This window comes from Myotis daubentonii, chromosome 16, assembly GCF_963259705.1.
Source record: "Myotis daubentonii chromosome 16, mMyoDau2.1, whole genome shotgun sequence".
In the NCBI taxonomy this organism is placed as follows: domain Eukaryota; kingdom Metazoa; phylum Chordata; class Mammalia; order Chiroptera; family Vespertilionidae; genus Myotis; species Myotis daubentonii.
Window position 1 is genome coordinate 33,920,763 of NC_081855.1, and position 17,610 is coordinate 33,938,372.

Below are 17,610 nucleotides of genomic sequence, written 5' to 3' on the forward strand. Positions count from 1 at the left end.
ACGGTAACCATACTAATGCCATTGAGAGTGAGATAGGCTACCTGAAACCAGCTCACTTGCTTTCTAGACGATTTGATTAAAAGGCCCATGGGTAAGAGATCCCACCTGTTTGGTTCTACAGCCAAAAAGATACACAAACCATCCTACTTACCTTCATTTTTCCCATGCCAAGCTTTGGCTGACACACACAGTTATATCTTTTCTTGGGCACTATCTGAACTGACATTTTCTCTGTGGCTGCTCCATATTTTTCAATTTAGTTCCTCCTGGTTTTCTTCACCCAGGTTTCTCTCCCTTCTCACAATATTGTTAATCTTAATCTCCTACCGCAGCATGGCAACATCAGAGTGTACATTGACCATAGGGTGTGTGTGTGTGTGTGTGTGTGTGTGTGTGTGTGTGTGTACTTGGAGTGGAATGGAGCATGAAGAATGGTGAGCCAGAAAACATGGCTGAAACACAGTAGTCCTATCTGTGGAGTGTCAGGATGAAGAATTAGTTGCAAGCACCCTCTTTTAGCCAGCTCATGTCCTGTTGGGTATGTGGGCCCTGCCTTGGGACCACTGAGGCCATGGAGATGTATTAACAAATTACTTGGCAGTGCCGATTCCTCCTCCTGTACTCATCTACTGGCCTGGACACCAGGCTTCTTAAGCAGGAATTAGTGCCCAGAAAACAGATGAAAAGGCCAAGAGTCACACTTCATGGGAGCTAGAATGACATCAGGGGCTCTCAGTCCTGGAATTGAGGCACATCAGGGTCACAGACTGCGTTAAAAGTGAGATCCTTGGGCCTCACCTCTAAAGGTTCTAGCTCATTAAGCCTTGGGTGGGGCCTAGGAATGTCTATTTCATAAGCTCACCCAGATGATTCTAAAGCACAGGCAGGTTTCAGAACCATGCCCTCAAATGTCATCCACTCTACACAGGATAATTTGCTTTTCTGGGCAGAGATTTCCCAACAGGCAGCAACAATGGGCTCTTGGGAAACAGCAAATCTATGGGACTTCTTAGGAGACTGAGCCCATCAGTGGAAAGTAGGAGAGGGAAACAGAATACCAGGATATCAGGTGAGACATTGGCTTGGGGAGACACTGAGCCCCTGTGGGGAACTGGAGATAGTGCTATTCTGAGGATGATCTGAAGACCCCACCCAGGCCCCACCCAGGAGAGCCAGGAGGGGGCTTATCCGCCCTTCACTCACCTTTTATGTTCCTGATAACAGTATCAGCTAAAGCTCTGAGTAGGCAATTGTTGAGGTCTTCGTGCTATCTCCATGGAGGACTTCCCACAGACCTGCTTATGAAACGATCCATTTCAGGAAAGGCTCTCTAGGTGTCCCATCCTCATTTACTAAAAGAGACCTTTTCCTGGATTTCCTTCTTCATTTTATTCTCCCCTTCCCCTTCCTCCCACTTCCCAGAAGGCAAGGTCAAAGGAACATTGGCAGGTCTAGGAAAGAGGTTGGGTGTCTTTCCTCTGATGCTCTTGTCCCCACTCCCAAACATCTCAGCTGCCTTCCCCAGAGTCTGGTGCAGGGAACAGATGGCAGGTGGGTACCATGGACCCAATCTTTGAAGTGCCCACCCCAGTTCTAGAGAGGCCTCAAGGATATAAACAGTACAGAACCCCAGAGGTTCTCATGCCCCCACATCAGGAAAATGGCAAGACCCACTACAACCGCCAACCTTCACTTTACTATTTCCTCCTCCCAGTACCTGCTCCTTGTGATGCCACAAGCCTTGGTGTTACCAGATAAGATATGCCCACTTCATAGACTGGCTAAGTTCCAGGGGTTTCCCTCCTCTTTGCTACAGACAAGAGAATGAGCACCTAGCCTCTCCCAGGGTCTTGACACAAAGCTACTAAATGAGTGTCTTCAGACTCCCAGGACTGCAGAGGTGGTGGTGGTGGTGGTGGTGGTGGTGGTGGTGGTGGTGTGTGTGTGTACACCAAAATGCGGGTCCCTGCACACTCCTGCCCTCTGCTGGACAGACAGATCTGGGCAATAACCTGTTCTTCAGAGTGGCTGCCTTTAACTCTGCCCTGAGGGCATCACCAGGGCGGAAAGTCTCCCAGAGGCAGGCATGGATTGAGTAAGCAAGTAGGATCAGCTTTCCCAGGGCCCTGGCAACCTCAAGGGAGGGAAGTGTGGGAGGTCATATCACTTTGGGAGACGCTCCAGCCTCAGTCAGATCTGTGTGAAGCCCATTTCCATCTACAACTCACTGTGGAGTTTGAGCAAGTCCCTTAATCTCTTTAAGCCTCAGTGTTGTTGTCTGGAAAATGGACCTATAAAACTGCTTCCTATGCAGTCTCTGTGTCACCAGCTGAGTCCAGTGCCTGACACATAGCAGGGGCTCAGTGGATGGCCTTTGCCATCCATCTACCTCTCCTCTTCCCTGAAGCCACCTCTGATCTTTCCCTCTTTCCTCCCACAGGTCTCAACACCTCCCAAGCACAGAGCGTCCCCGTCATCAACAGTGTGGCCGGCAGCCTGGCAGCCCTGCAGCCGGTGCAGTTCTCCCAGCAGCTGCACAGCCCTCACCAGCAGCCCCTCATGCAGCAGAGCCCAGGCAGCCACATGGCCCAGCAGCCCTTCATGGCGGCTGTGACTCAGCTGCAGAACTCACACAGTAAGGACCCGGGAGGGTTGGGGAGGAACACAGAGGGCCCTCAGCAGCCAACCCCTTCCCTCTCTGGCTCTGAACCTTCTCTGAAGTTTGTCGGTTTGCTCCCTTTGTCCTACCTGTGATCAACCAAGACAGTTTTTGAAGCATAACCCTTGTGTGGTGCTGTGCCTTTTCGATTCCTCTACTCTACCCTTAAGAGCCCCGGGGAGGGTCTGAAGAGGCCAGTTGAAGCCTGTGAGGGAGTTGGAGATAGAGAGCAGGGATGGTGTGGAACACGTGCCCCCGGTTTCCCACTCTGGCACCCACCAGTCAACCTCAGCACCTTTCCCAATGAGCTCCAAGTTAGCCTTTTCAACCTAGAAATCCAAGCAGCCATTCCCAAATGATTATAGTTGGCATATAATTTGCATCCTATTTGCCTTCCCTGGAATTGAAGAATCTCCTAGAGTCGCCATGCCTTCCAGTTTGCACTCCAAGCATCACAAACCATGAGTAGAGGTGGAAAATACCGCCTGTATGCCTTCCTGGACCAGGAATGTTAGTGTGTCTACCCCGCCCTGCCCCCTACCCCCACCTCCTGGCTATTTCCCATCTCCAATTTCTACACCTACCCTAAGTCTACCTTTCAACCACTCATTTTCTACCTACTTCCAGCCCCTATAGCTCTCCCCACCCCTATCCTGAGCCTTGGGCCCCCCGTCCTCTGGTCAGATTAGCGTATAGCCCCTGGCTTGCTAATTTGGGGAGAAATCATGGAAAGGATGGCTTCCCTGCTTCAGGCGTGACCCCACAGGAACATCAGAGAAGTCTCTGGAATCGAGTGGTGGTCTTGGAGTCAGACAGACCTAGATTTAAATCTTGGCTCTGAGACATACCAGCTATATGGCCATCGGTATGTTACTTAGCCACTCTGAGCCTCAATTTCTTCACCCGTAAAATGGAAGTGATATGTGTGTAGAGTGATTGTGGCAATAAAAATGGTTATGAACTGTGTTTGGTAAGCATCAAGAGTTATAGAAACACAAGTGACTGTTCATTAAGGGACTCCGTCGTAGGAGGAGGCAGGAATAAGGAAGAGGACTTTAGTTTCTCCGCTGACTGCCTCAGGCAGAGCTGTGGATCTGAGGGATCTGAGGGAGACAGTCAAGTTCGGCCTTCTATCCTCCGGGCTCTATTCCCCCCCTCAGGCCTGCGGAGCTGGTTTCTAAGCACCATCTCACATTCCAATCACATTTTTGTGGCTTTGAAAACATCTGCCACAGCCTGTAGCAGAGTCTGGGAGCACATGTGCCCTAGTTCCCTTCTTCTCAGGGCCTGGCAATATGCTCCCCACTTGCCCCTGCCCCGTCACCTGGGCAGGCTTCCTCCGTGGCTTCCTGGGTGGGTGGGACAGTCAGAGAGTGATCACCAGTCACCTATGAATGCTGAGGCTCAGCTGGCCTGGCTGACTGTGAGGAGACCGCCTGTGGGGCTCCAGCCCGGGAAACAACCAGCCTCCCTCCACAGGGAGGGCAAGCCGAGGCAGCAGGCAGTGACCTTCACCCCTGTTCCCTACTCAGAGGTCCCTCCCTCAAGGCCAAACACCCACATGCTTTCATTAGTTGGCTACGTGGCCTAGAATTTACATAAATCTTACGGAGTCACAACTAGTGTGAACCAAAAGGTTCCAGACGTGGTGAACAAGTACTAAAAAGGGAGCCATGTGTTCCTGGAGGTTTTATTAGATTCTAGTCTCCTTTTGTCTATCCTTCATATTTCTGGAGTGTCATAAGAGGTGTTGTTGCGTGTGTGACTCAATGTCAGAAGGCATTTAGTGCAAACTGGAAAGCCCAGAATTATATCAGTTATGCCCATGTCTGATTACAATTTTTAATTAATCTCTGACTGCTAGCATGAAACCTGGTGCTTGAGTTCTGTCAGTTTTCCAGCTACTTAGAACTTTTTTGACTTAAAATCCCAGATGTACCACATATGCCTAAGGGTCCCTTGGTGGCACTCAGGCATCTCACAGAAGTGCCGTCCACCATTACATAGTAGGCACTGCAAGGCTGTTTATTGGGTGCAAAGTGTTTTAAATACGATCTCGTCTAATCCTATAACAGATCTCATTCCCATTCTACCAGTAGGAAACAGAGGCTAAGGAACTTGGTTAAGGATAGTGTGGGATGTGCATACGCCTGAGTGATCGGCACCTTGATTTCGTCTTCACTCTCTTCTCTCTCTCTCTCTCTCTCTCTCTCCAGTGTACACACACAAGCAGGAACCTCCCCAGTATTCCCACACCTCCCGGTTTCCATCTGCGATGGTGGTCACAGATACCAGCAGCATCAGTACGCTCACCAACATGTCTTCTAGTAAACAGGTAATGCCATTGGGAAAGGGGGTGGGGGGATGACTAAGATTATTGATGTGTGGAGAGTGTGGCAGGTTTGGACTCAGCCACAAGGCTGGTCCTTCTGAGGTTCTCCGCTACTTGCTAAAGGAATCGCTGAGTCACAGGGCAAAGAAGATGGGCCACAAGCTAAAGAGGCTTATTGTTCCCCTGGTGTCCTGAGCAAGAGCTCTAAATGCGGACTGAAGTTTGATAAGTCACTGGAGCCTGGATTCCACAGAGCCTTTAGTCATGGAGATTGACTCTTTCCCCAGTGGATTGCCAGTGATCCATGGAAAAGGTATTTCCAGGGAGAACTCAGGATTGCCCACAAATTAGTTGATGGAGAAAGTGAGTAGTAAGTCAGGAATCCTGAGGCTGATTTCTCCAGTCCAGGACCCATACGGGACCTAGAATGCTGTAAGCTCTAGAGCAGTGGTTCTCAACCTTCCTAATGCCGCGACCCTTTAATACAGTTCCTCATGTTGTGGTGACCCCCAACCATAACATTATTTTCGTTGCTACTTCATAACTGTAATTTTGCTACTGTTTTGAATCGTAATGTAAATATCTGCTATGCAGGATGTATTTTCATTGTTACAAATTAAACATAATTAAAGCATAGTGATTAATCACAAAAACAATATGTAATTATATATGTTTTCTGATGGTCTTAGGCGACCCCTGTGAAAGGGTCGTTCGACCCCCAAAGGGGGTCACATCCCACAGGTTGAGAACCACTGCTCTAGAGAATGACCCAATTCTACCAAACCATGCGGACTCCCTAATAGACAGCCTGTTGTGTCCAGGGGCCTGCATTCACTTGGTGTTTTATTAAAAAAACACCTTAGCATCAACTTCCGGCTGCATTGAAAGTGGGGGATCCAGAGGTTTAGTCACTGTTTCAGTTGATGACTAATTCCCACGACCTCATAGAGGTGATGGGGTAGTAAAGACAACCAACAGTGAGGCTTGTCGCTGAGCTTGGACACCTGGACTGTAATGGGGCACTGAGAGCTAGAAAACAGGACAAGAAGTCTGAACACAGATGACAATTCCAGAATAATACAATAGGCCTTTTAGTGGCCGGGCTCCATGCCGCGTGGGAACTGTTTAGCCTTTATTGATTACTAGATAAGCAGACGACAACCTTGAACTTCATGTCAGAGGCTCTCAGCAGGGTTTGGTCTTGTTGATGATTTTTATTTCCATCTGAGCTCTGCGAATCACACCTTATCCACTGCCATGTGCTTCCAGCAGGTTCTTTCATGGGCTCAGGGTTCTCTGCTCTTCCCTTTGCCCCGTCTCCTCCTGGGTCTGCAGTGTTGTAAAGCAGGAGGGTTCTGTTCCTGGTTGTACCACTTGGCTGGTGGTCTTGACCTTCCTGAGCCTTTGTTTTTTCATCTTTAAAACTAAAATTGTAACACCTACTTGTTCTGGGATTCAATGAGGTCACCCAGATTAAGTGCCTGGCATGTCTTGGGCGTACACACACACACACACACACACCCCACCTACGCATGCAGCCGGGCTCTGGAGTTGGGGGACAAGGGAGAGGTGTGTGGGACCTGCTTTACTACTCTTCTCTCACCCGATGGAAGATGAAAGGACAGCCCCCCACACACTGCCTTGCCCTTCGACTCTGCGATTTCCCACTCTTTGTACTGAGCAGGGAAAACATTTATCTGTGCTCACAAATCTCAATCAGGGGGGCAGCCAGGCGCAGCAGCCCCGCTTGGGAATACCTTCCCCTTTGAAAGGTTTATCAATCCATCTGCCGCTTGGTCAGCCCTAGACAGGACTATGATTAATTATTTCTGTCTTTCCCAAGTTGACTTTGATGCTTGCTTGTTGAAACAAGTCTTCTGAATTCAGGAAATGGTCTCTTAATCAAAATACTTCAAGATGCTCCCTGAGACGCTGTACCAGCCCCCAAATGGCTTCTCCCCTTCACTGGACAGAGTGGCCAGCCAACCTTGACGCTGTATGCAAGTCCCTCTAGAACTACCATGAAGTTATCTCCAAGTCCCCAGACATTTCAGGAGTCTGATGACAGACTCACTTTCAGGATGATGAGGATAATGATTACACTTAGTAAGGATAAAACTATATAGTACTTCTCATGAAAATCATCTTGTCATTTTCTCTTTATTGAAACCTCCTAAGAAATATAAAGAAATGAACTAAGACTCAGAGATGAAGAGTGTTCTGCCCGAGGTCACACTGATGATCAATTCTAGAGCAGGATCTCCAGACTTTCTTTGGTCTTTGATTCTCAGTCCTGGACTCTTTCCACTCAAATAACACTTGCCTTCCAATACCCATCTTTAAAATACCCACAGTAATCTCTGCTCTCGTGGTCTTTAACAATTAGGAAGAACAGTAAAAAGTAGAAATGCTAGTTTTGAATTCATTCATTCATTCATTCATTCATTCATTCATATTTAGCTGAATATCTACTACAGCCCAAGCATTTAGCTATTATATTTCAACCGTTTCCTACAAAATGAAGAAGAGGGAATGGAGAAAGCAGAATGAAGTGGGATGAGTGTAAAGGAACTCAGGGTGAAGAAAATTTGTACAAACTCTGTTCTAAAGGCAGAGAGTCAAAGTGAATTCCAAAAGAGACCTAGTGGCACATCTGCTTGTTTTGTTTGTTTTCAAGTATTTTCTGAAAGGGGTTTCAAGACCATTGTTAAGAATCAGGGGCACATAGAATGAGGAGAGGAGGATTCCTTGGTCAAATATGTTGGGAGAATGATTGGCCTAAACCAGGGGTTCTCAAACTACGGCCCGCGGGCCACATGCGGCCCGCCGAAAACATTTATCCGGCCTACTGGGTGTTTTTGCCACCGCTGCCTGTCCTGCTTAGCAGCCAACTCGTCCCGGGCCCACAGTGCGCATGTGTGGAATGTCTGAGTGACAGTGAACTGGCCCCCTGTTTAAAAAGTTTGAGGACCTCTGGCCTAAACAGTTAAATACCACAAGGCAGGGTTTCCAGAATCTTTCAGATGCTGACCTACATATCGAACAGGGCCATTAGTGTGCACCTCAGTAATCAAGTCATAGGAACACAGCCAGAGCAATGCTACTTCAGAGGCACCCTAAAGTGCTAGGAAAAGGCAACAGACCCAGGCTGACCCCAGCTCCTTCTACTACCCCTGGCTACATGACCATGGGCAGTTAACTCACTGCTGTGAAATAGTTTCTTCATCTCTTATGGGGAAATCCCACCCCATCTCACAGAACTGTCAAACCCTCCCACCCAAATCTGCTGATTTGGCTAGGTGGATAGAGCATCGGCCTGCGGACTGAAGGGTCCTGGATTCGATTCTGATCAAGGGCACATGCCCGGGTTGTGGGCTTGATTCCTAGTAGGGGGCGTGCAGGAGGCAGCTGATCATTGATTCTCTTTCATTCTCTCTCTCTCTCTCTCTCTCTCTCTCTCTCTCTCTCTCTCTGTCTTTCTCTCTCTCTCCCTCTCTCCTTTCCTCTCTGAAATTAATAAAAATATATTTAAAACATTATCTTTATAAAACAAACAAAGAAGTGCCTAAGAGAGTGGGATATAGTCCCTCCCTGTTCCATCTCCTTTCTGTTATCTTTAGGAGACACCTTCCATCCACTCTTTAAATATTGAACTCATTTCTTGGTCTATGCGTGGTCAAGGTTGGTTCTGACAATCACATTTCCCAGGATTAGGACCATCTCTCAGCCCGTCTCACCTTTTGGACCCAAACTCCAGATCCCTGCTTCTCATTCTTCAGCTGACACCTAGACGCCTCCTCACCTACCTCCCAGGAAAATACAAATAGTTCAGGGGCCTCTCAAAGCACCCAAGCCCTTTGTGCTTAGCTAAATGCTTGGGCCATCGTAGATATTCAGTAAATATGAATGAAAGAGTGAATGAACTCAAACCTAGTATTTCTAGCAGCACGCCAGGTGCTTTTTCATCTTACCTTTCCTGAGTAACACTCCCAACCATTCTGCAAGGTAGATATTTTTTTGCCTGGTTTACAGAGCAAAAATCTGAGGTTCAGCCAGAACCGGTTTGGCTCAGTGGATAGAGCGTCGGCCTGCGGACTCAAGGGTCCCGGGTTCGATTCCGGTCAAGGGCATGTGCCTTGGTTGCGGGCACATCCCCAGTGGGGGGCGTGCAGGAGGCAGCTGATCAATGTTTCTCTCTCATTGATGTTTCTGGCTCTCTATCCCTCTCCCTTCCTCTCTGTACAAAATCAATAAAATATATTTTTTTTTAAAAAAATCTGAGGTTCAAAGATGGGGTGGGATCTGGCCAAGTTCACACAGATGATAAATCTGGAGCTGAACTTCCAGATTTTGGTCTTCTCACTCCAGATCCATTTAACAACACTCCCCTTCCAATATCCATTTCTAAGTACCCATAAAAATGACCCGATTATGCAGGCATATAAGGCTAACGCTAGAATTTGAACTTGTATCTGTCCCATCCCAGTATTTCTTCTTGTCAAGATAGACATGCCCTGGGGCCTTATGGATCATGCTTCAGGAACTTCAGGCTAGAACTTTGTCATTGGGAATCCTTCTGCAGCTTCTGCCACCTGTGCTTCCCAGAGCTGTGCTGCCCTCTCGTCCTCAACCCTTGGGTGCTGGCGAGTTATTGTCTGACTGAGTCTGTGCCTGAGCTCCTGCAAAACAGTGCCCTGCCAGTCTGGAAACAAGACCACAGCAAGCACCGACCTCGGTTAGAACAAGTGTGGGCAGGCTGTGAGCTGACTCCTGTTTCCACAACTTCTCTACCCACTGCTCCACTTCCTAGTTTATAGAGAGGTCACTGGCCACGGGTGCTGACAAGAAGGAGGTGGAAGTCTCATCATAAATCCCCTGCAACTGTTCCCCACCCAGCCAATCTTCTCCACTGGAGGGGAGGCAGTACGGTCTGAAGTTTAAGAGTACTGACTTGGGGCCTGCCCAGTGTGGCTCAGTGGTTGAGCATCAGCCTATGAACCAGAAGGTCATGGTTCAATTCCTAGTTGTGGTCATATGCCCGGGTTGTGGGCTTGATTCCCAGTGTGGGGCATGCAGGAGGCAATCGATGATTCTCTTTCACCATTGATGTTTCTATATCTCTCTCCCTCTCCCTTTCTCTCTGAAATCAGTATATATATACAAATATATCACATATATATGTATATATATATATGTGTGTGTGTGTGTGTGTGTGTGTGTGTGTTTGTGTGTGTATGTGTATTTTTTTTTTTTAAGAGCACTGACTTGGGAGTTAGGTAGACCCAGGCTCAAGACTCAACCACTTTCTGCCTGTGTGACCTCAGGGAAAAGTCTTAGCCTCTCTGAGCTTCAGTTTCCTTACCTGTATATGAAGATAATGATTCCTCTTTTGTGGGATCATTGAAATAACTAAATGCAATAAGTATTGTAAAACACTTAGCTCAGTGCTTGACTCAAAATGCCCATTCTATGGCAGCTGGGGCAAACTAGGTTTCCCAGGATGTCAACCCTGAGAGCCTCTCATACACAGAAAGGAGGATTTTAGATGGCCAAGGGCATTTATTTCTGTGTTGCTGGACTCAGAAGGTAGGAATGATCTTCCTTGTGGTTAAGAGCACCAGCTTTTCTGTTGTGAGACTCTGCGCAAGTTACTTAGAATCTCTTTAGACGTCAGGTCCCTCATCTGTGAAATTGGAATTGTGATAATTTAGTTTAATTAATAAAGCTATAATTAAACTAACTTAAGTTAGTAATAGAAGTGAGTTATCTGTACTCACTGTCTCCACTTCCTCACTCCCAATTCTCTCTTGAGAAGACTCCAGACTGGCTTTTGTACTCACATTCCACTGAAACCTCTTGTCCAACTCACCGATACCTCCATGTTGCCAAATCCAATGGTCCCTTTTTAATTTATTTTTCAATTACAGCTGTCATTCAGTACTATTTTATGTTAGTTTCAGGTATACAGCATAGTGGTTAGAATTTATAAAGTGAGTTCCCTGATAAATCTAGTACCCACCTGGCCCCATACATAATTATTACAATACTATTGACTATATTCCCTGTGCTGTACATTACATCCCCATAATTATTTTGTAACTACCAGTCCTTCCCCGTTTTCATACAGTCTTCCAACCCCCTGCCCCTCTGATAACTGTCAGTTTGTTTCTCTGCGTTTCTGTTTGTTTGTTCATTTACTTTGTTCTTTAGAGTCTGTGATTTCACATGCAAGTGAAATCATATGATATTTGTCTTTCTCTGACTTATTTCACTTAGCATATGCCATGTTGTCACACATGGTAAGATTTTGTTCTTTTTTATGGCTAAGTAATAGTCCATGGTATATATGTAGCCCATCTTCTTTCTCAGTGGTCACCTTTCAGTCTCTATCTCTGACACAGCCAATCACTCCTTCCTTTTTTTCACTTGATTTAGGGACATTCCCCATGTGTGGCTCGCCACAGTTCCTTAGCAGGCAACTCATCTTCCCAGTATTCCCTTGTTGGAGGGCCCCAAGGCTACATTCTCTGCTTAGTTCACTCCTGGGTGATCTCTATGAATCCAGTGGCTTTGGATCAAGTATACACACTGATGGATTCTATAACTCTGTCTCCAGTGCAGATCTCTCCCCTGAATGCCCATTCACAAACCCAATGCAACTTTGGCCTACACATGTGCTTGTCTAATATCTCTGACGAGCCTGTCAAATTGAATCTGCCTAAAATAACTCATCCTTTTGCCCGTATTTCTCTTTACCCAAATTGCTTCTTCCTTGGGTTTCTCTATTTCCAAGAATGGTACCAGTTGTTCAAGTGAGATGCTGGAGAGTCTCCTTGAGTCTTCTCTCCACATCCTACATTCAGTCCATCAATAAGTTCTTCTAGGGATACTCCAAAATGCATCCTTAATCTGGTTACTTCCCACCCCATCAGTTTAAGGCACCCCTCCCTGCCCAGCCCCTACCCCCCGTTTCTCACTGACCTCCTGCCGTGGCTCCTAACTTCTCACTCCCACTTTCACTCTTGCCCCCCTATTGTGGGAATGGTCTGTTCAGCACACAGCAGCCAGAATTATCTCTTTAAAAAAGGAAATCAATCATGTTAATCCCCTGTCAAAACTTGCCAATGGCTTCACATTGCAACCAAAACTTCCAAGCCCTTTGTGATCAGCCCATCACTGACCCTACCATTCTCACCTCCTTCCCCTCCTCCCATTCCCTCAGCTTCAGCTGAACCAGAGCCAAAGTGGTCCTGCTGCAGGCCTCTGCATTTGTGTTATCTTCTGTCGGGAACACTCCTTCATGTGCACCTTTGCATGCTTGCTCCCTCATTTCATTCAGCTCAAATGTCACCACCCCAAAGAAGTCCCCTGATCTCCCTCCCTAAATTATTCTCTTTTCCTCAAGTCACCTTACCCTCTTACCATCCTTATTTTTCTACAAAGTATTTATCTGCATCTAAAGTTTTATATATATATTTGCTTGTTTGTTTGTTGTTCAAAGCCCTCCCTAAAATGAGGCGAGGGTATGAACAGGGTCTTGTTCAGGGCTGCATCCCCTTGCCCAAAAAAGTGCTAACTAAGCATGTAGAAGGCACTCTCATGTGCTAAAGGAATGAATGATAATTACCTGCCTCAAAGGGCTGATGTAAGAACTCAGTGCAATGATGTGTACAAAGCCCTTACTTAGCTTGGTGCCCGGCACACAGTAGGACCTCGATAAATGCTAGCTATCACTATTAACAAATCCTCTTAGAAGGAGGACATCCTGAACAATCGCCCCAGACACCACCCCTTTCAGACGGAGGGCTCTGTAGTCACTCAGAGGTCCTGTGGGCAAGGCCCCCCGTGGGGCTGCGTGTGCTGGGCCTCGGTTCTGAGGGGCCACAGCAGCCCCCTTATCAGATGTTTGTGTTTAGACTCTGAAGGGGGCAAATAACTCTAGTTCCTTTGACAACATTTAGGGCCCTGTCACCATTTTATTATGTGAGCAAACATTTGATAGCTGGGAAAGCCCATCCCTAATGACAGGTCATAGAATCTCGCTGGCGTCTCCTTATCTGCCCTCTTGTTTGCTCTTCTATTGAAACCCGCAAGGTCACAAGCCATTTTCTCTCTCCTCCACCTGAAATCTGAAAATTGGAAAGAGGCTGATAGTGGGAAGTAAAGAGACTCGAGAGTGGGGGTGGGTGGCGGGAGGAAGAGCAGGCAAAGGGCATCAGAGGACCCTGAGCAGGGCCTCAAGAATGTAAAAGGGTCAGAAACCTGCCTTGTCACACGAATGTACAGCTCCGTCCCGCTCTGAAGGGCACGCAGAGCAGCATGGGCTGAGGCACCCCGTACAGCAGTCTTAATGAGGACAGTTACACCGAGCACCAGTCTGAGTACTTCCTGCATATCAGCTCATCTAATCCCTCAGCAGCCTCCGCTTTATAGGTGAAGAAACTGAGGCACAGAGAGGCACAAGGGCTCAAAGCTAGTCGAAGGCTCCTTACCTCAGCACGTCATAGAAAGAACACGTGGGTTCAAACCCCAGAATGGGTTCGAATCTGGCTCCAGTCCCTCATAATTGTGAAATCTGGGATAATTCACCGACTCTCCTTGAGTCCTGCTTTCCTAATCTGTAAAATGGACATAACAGCAACCTCATTTAAGGTTATGGTTGGAAGTACTGATTAATGAAATGATAATGGGATAGATAGGAGGCCTGTACTGGTCGTGGTAGGTGCATGTGTGTGTGATTGAGGGGGAGTCTTGAGAGAATAAGCCAAAAGGCAGAACCTTCCCCTGAGATGCCAACACAAGTGAAAGGGAAGGAGGAGACAGAGGGAAACAGAAAAAGGACTCCTTGGAAGGGAAAGGAGAGGAATGATGTTCCACGACAGTTGAAATGAATGAGGCCCGGGGCTCTGGAAAGGAGCCTGCCCGGTGGTGGGGGTGTGGCTCCCCTCGCAGGCTTTCCCTGTCCGTTCTGGGATCTCTCCCCACCGCCCCAGCCCACCGGAAGCCTGGCATCAGAAGCCTTCAGCCCTTGGGTTTCTTTCCCAACTCTCCAAGTTTCTTGCCCTCGTAGTAATGAGCCTTAGAGAGCACTTTGTAGTTTCCCACGCTCCTTCCCTGATAAATCACCGGAGTAAGTGCTGTTTTTCTCATGCGCTTTATGACCTTGTTGCTCAAAATAGATCAGCAGCACAGCACAACCTGGGAGCTGATTAGAAATGCAGGTTCTTAGGCCCACTGAGTCAGAATCTCCATTTTAACAGGATCTCTGGCCCTCATATTCATGTTTGGGAACCAGTGTTCTCAGGGGCCCTGCTCTTGGAGGTCTCACTTCAATGAGAGGCAAGAGCTGCCCATCCAGCTGCTGTTGCAACCACACTGAGCTCTTTATAAACACCGCTCTCACAGAAAGAGGAGCCCCAGCTCAGGATAAAGGTCAGCAAGTTGCGACTATTGCAAGGTCTGCAGCAATTCACTTCTCTCTTCTGAAGTGGCCGGGAAAGCCGGCTGGCAGGTTTTGCTAAAGGAAATGTGCTTCAGGACCAGCACCCCAGAACTGAGCAGACACTCCGTCCTCAGCCCTCCACTCCCAGCTCTTTGCCTGCCGAGTTGGGTCTCAACTCCCCTACAGAAGCCAAACTAATGGCCCATGTCCCTGCCAATTGCACACAGCTGAGCTCTCTGTCCTTTCTCTCTGCAGTGTCCTCTCCAAGCCTGGTGATATCCACACATCACTTACTTTGTGCACAGCAACAAGGATCCTATTTTCCACACCATCACTCTCTGGGCAGCTGTCATGGAAAAGCCCAGTGGCCTGACAAGCACCTGCAAGAGGTCCCTGCTTACCTGACATCCTGCCGGTACCTCGGACAATCCGTTCGCAGGAGGCGCAGCCCGAAGCCCAGCTTCCCTTCCATGCAGTATTGTCATGATGCCTCTCCCAAGATGTCAAGTCCTCCCGTCCGACCCAGAGGTGGGAGAAGAAACCACGGAAGAGGAAGAGAGAAAGCCGTAGTGTCTACATTATGCTCCTTCATCGAACAAACTGATGTGAAAACTTGAATCTGTTACTGAAATGAGGAGAGGAGGACACGTGCTATATTGAACTGAGCCAAACACACTGTAAATATCAGCACTCCCTCCCCCACCCCATCCCAACTGATCCTGAGATTTCTTTTAAAGAAGTAAATTTGTCCAATGGGTGTAAACTATAAACTACTGTAATTAAGTGCAATTTCCCCTGCACTTCCTTGCCCCTCTGCCGTGTATATAATACTAAAGTATCTATTAGTTTTCTTTGTAAAGGTCAGAGTTGAATTTTTCAAAGTGATTTCCCCCCTTTTCCTTCCCATATGGAGAAATACCCTACATCGGAAGTGCAGCCTTTGCCCCTCTCTCATGCCTGTACACGCACAGGGACACTGTGTATTTTGGACTGACTGCCCGCTAACTCCAGCCTCCTGATGTTAAGACACACCTCTGGATCCCTGGAGGGGGCCGAACATAGTGTCAGAGTAACGTCCTAGCGTCTGGTGGGGCTAAGGGTTCAGCCAGTGCACCCCCAAGAAACCCCAAGGCAGGGAAACTGGCTGTTTGATAGCATAAGAAAAAGTTGTCCTTTCAGAAAGCCTCCCATTAAAACTATTTTATCACTGCCCAGAGTTTCTTATTTCTGTCTCTGACACTTCCCCTGCCGCCATTCTACGGAGGACCCCTGGCCTCGCCGCCTTGGAATTTTCCACTTACTCCACTGTGCTCCCTGCTGCACGTCCCCATGTCTTTGCACTGCCTTTACTGCTAAGGTAAGAAGAGTTCATTCTCCCAGCCAGACTCCACAAATCCATCAGAGGGAATCTAGCAAGAGCAGGAGAGAACACCATTTTCTTCTCTGCAATTCACAGGAGTAAAGTGGTAGAGCCTATTCTTGGTGACTGTGGTCATAGGAACAGATGGAAACCCTGTGAGCCACTTTTTCAGCCACAGCTTAAACATTAATTCCAGCTTTTCCTCCCTTCTGTAGGGCTGTCAATCACTAGGAGAGGGCACCGGTGGGTGTCGCCTTCTGCCCGGTTTCCCTCCCTAGTAGAGATGCTAATGGAAACAAATAGTCCAAAAGGGGAAAAGCTAAAGGCCTGGACACTCTGCCAGCAGGGACTTTGCCATAAATAATCCAGCGTTGACTCAGGAAGAAGGATAATGGACCTGTTCTCTTGGCTGTCTCCTCTTGTGTACAGCATAGATCTACCAGCATTTCTCACTTCTTGTGGTTTCTTGCTTTAAAATGGAAAATGTCCTAGTCAGCATGTAAGCAAGGCCCCAAGCAACAGGTTTTTAAAAATTCCAATTTAGTGGGAGATGCAATTCTCAGTGAGCCAGACAAATTTACTGAGTACCTACTATGTGCCCGGGGCAGGGACGAATGGATATGGAAATGCTGACCTCTTTGGTTCCTGGCTCCCCTAAACAAGGTAATTTGGGCTGAAGTAGTCCAGAGCAAACTCATGGTTGGGTTGAGATGGCCGAGGCCAAGACCAAGCACCATGTGTCAAGAGAGGCCAAGATCCCCTGTCACTAGTTGAGATGGCCTGTGAGTCCCAGGAAGAGGAAGGGAACATAAGCCTCAATCACCAGTCTCAATTGAGGCCCTATTTCTGGACTCATGTTGTTTCTGGAGTAGCAAGTATCGGCTTTGATAGATGTTAGATCTTGCATTGTTGTGATGGCTTTGAGAATTCAGAAAGTTATATTCATCCAAGAGGTCATCTAGGCAGAGGTAGAGGTGGGAGGGAGGATGGGTGGGTTGGGAAGGTCTTTAGGGACCAAATCCTATATAAACAAAGGCATGTAGAAAATGACCCTATCAACTGAAAGCTCCCAAGAAGGTTAGCACCTTCCTTCTCATCAAACAGGGACCAATTGTTGCAGCCACTACGAAAAACAGTATGGAGTTTCCTTTAAAAATTAAAAATAGAACCACCTGATGACCCAGCAATTCCATTTCTGGGCATTTACCTGAAGAAACCCAAAGCACTAAATTGAAAAGATACATGCACGCCCATATTCATAGTAATGTTATTCACAATAGTCAAGATATGGAAGCAACCTAAATGTCCATCAATAGATGATTGTATAAAGCTGTGGTACATATATACAACGGAATATGATTCAGCCCTAAAAAGAATGAAATCTTACCATTTGCAACAACGTGGATGAACCTAGAGTATATTGTGCCAAGTGAAATAAGTCAGACAGGAAAAGAAAAATACCATCTGGTTTCACTTATATGTGGAATCTAAAGAACAAAATAAAATAGAAACAGACTCATAGAAACAAAGAACAAACTGTCGGTTGCCAGATGCAAGGGGGCTTGGAGGGATAGGTGAAAAGGTGAAGGGATTAAGAAGTACAAATTGGTAGTTACAAAATAATCATGAAGATGTAAAGTACGGCGTAGGGAATATGTCAATAATGTAATAACTATGTATGGGGCTGGCTAGCCGGACACTGAACTTACCAGGGGAGTCACTTCATAAGTTATACGTAATCACTATGCTATGCACCCGAAACTAATGTAATATTGAATAGTAACTGTAATTGAAAAATAAATAAAACAGGGACCTTC

The 17,610-nt window shown here is 47.2% G+C and overlaps 1 protein-coding gene across 6 annotated transcripts in view; it reads left to right on the forward strand.

Annotated features, from left to right (window-relative positions):
- HNF1B (HNF1 homeobox B) overlaps window positions 1–15,642 on the forward strand; it is a 53,606-nt gene extending 37,964 nt beyond the window's left edge. For 4 of the 6 annotated variants that reach the window (XM_059669664.1, XM_059669665.1, XM_059669666.1 and 1 more), the window contains exons 7-9: window positions 2,441–2,635; window positions 4,876–4,994; window positions 14,689–14,857. In XM_059669664.1, the coding sequence (XP_059525647.1) occupies window positions 2,441–2,635; window positions 4,876–4,994; window positions 14,689–14,709 (335 nt within the window). In that variant the 3' untranslated portion in view covers window positions 14,710–14,857. Of the gene's footprint in view, window positions 1–2,440; window positions 2,636–4,875; window positions 4,995–14,688 lie in introns of all 6 variants that reach the window. The other 2 variants (XM_059669668.1, XM_059669669.1) reach the window with 2 other exon arrangements.
- The last annotated feature ends 1,968 nt before the right edge of the window (window positions 15,643–17,610 follow it).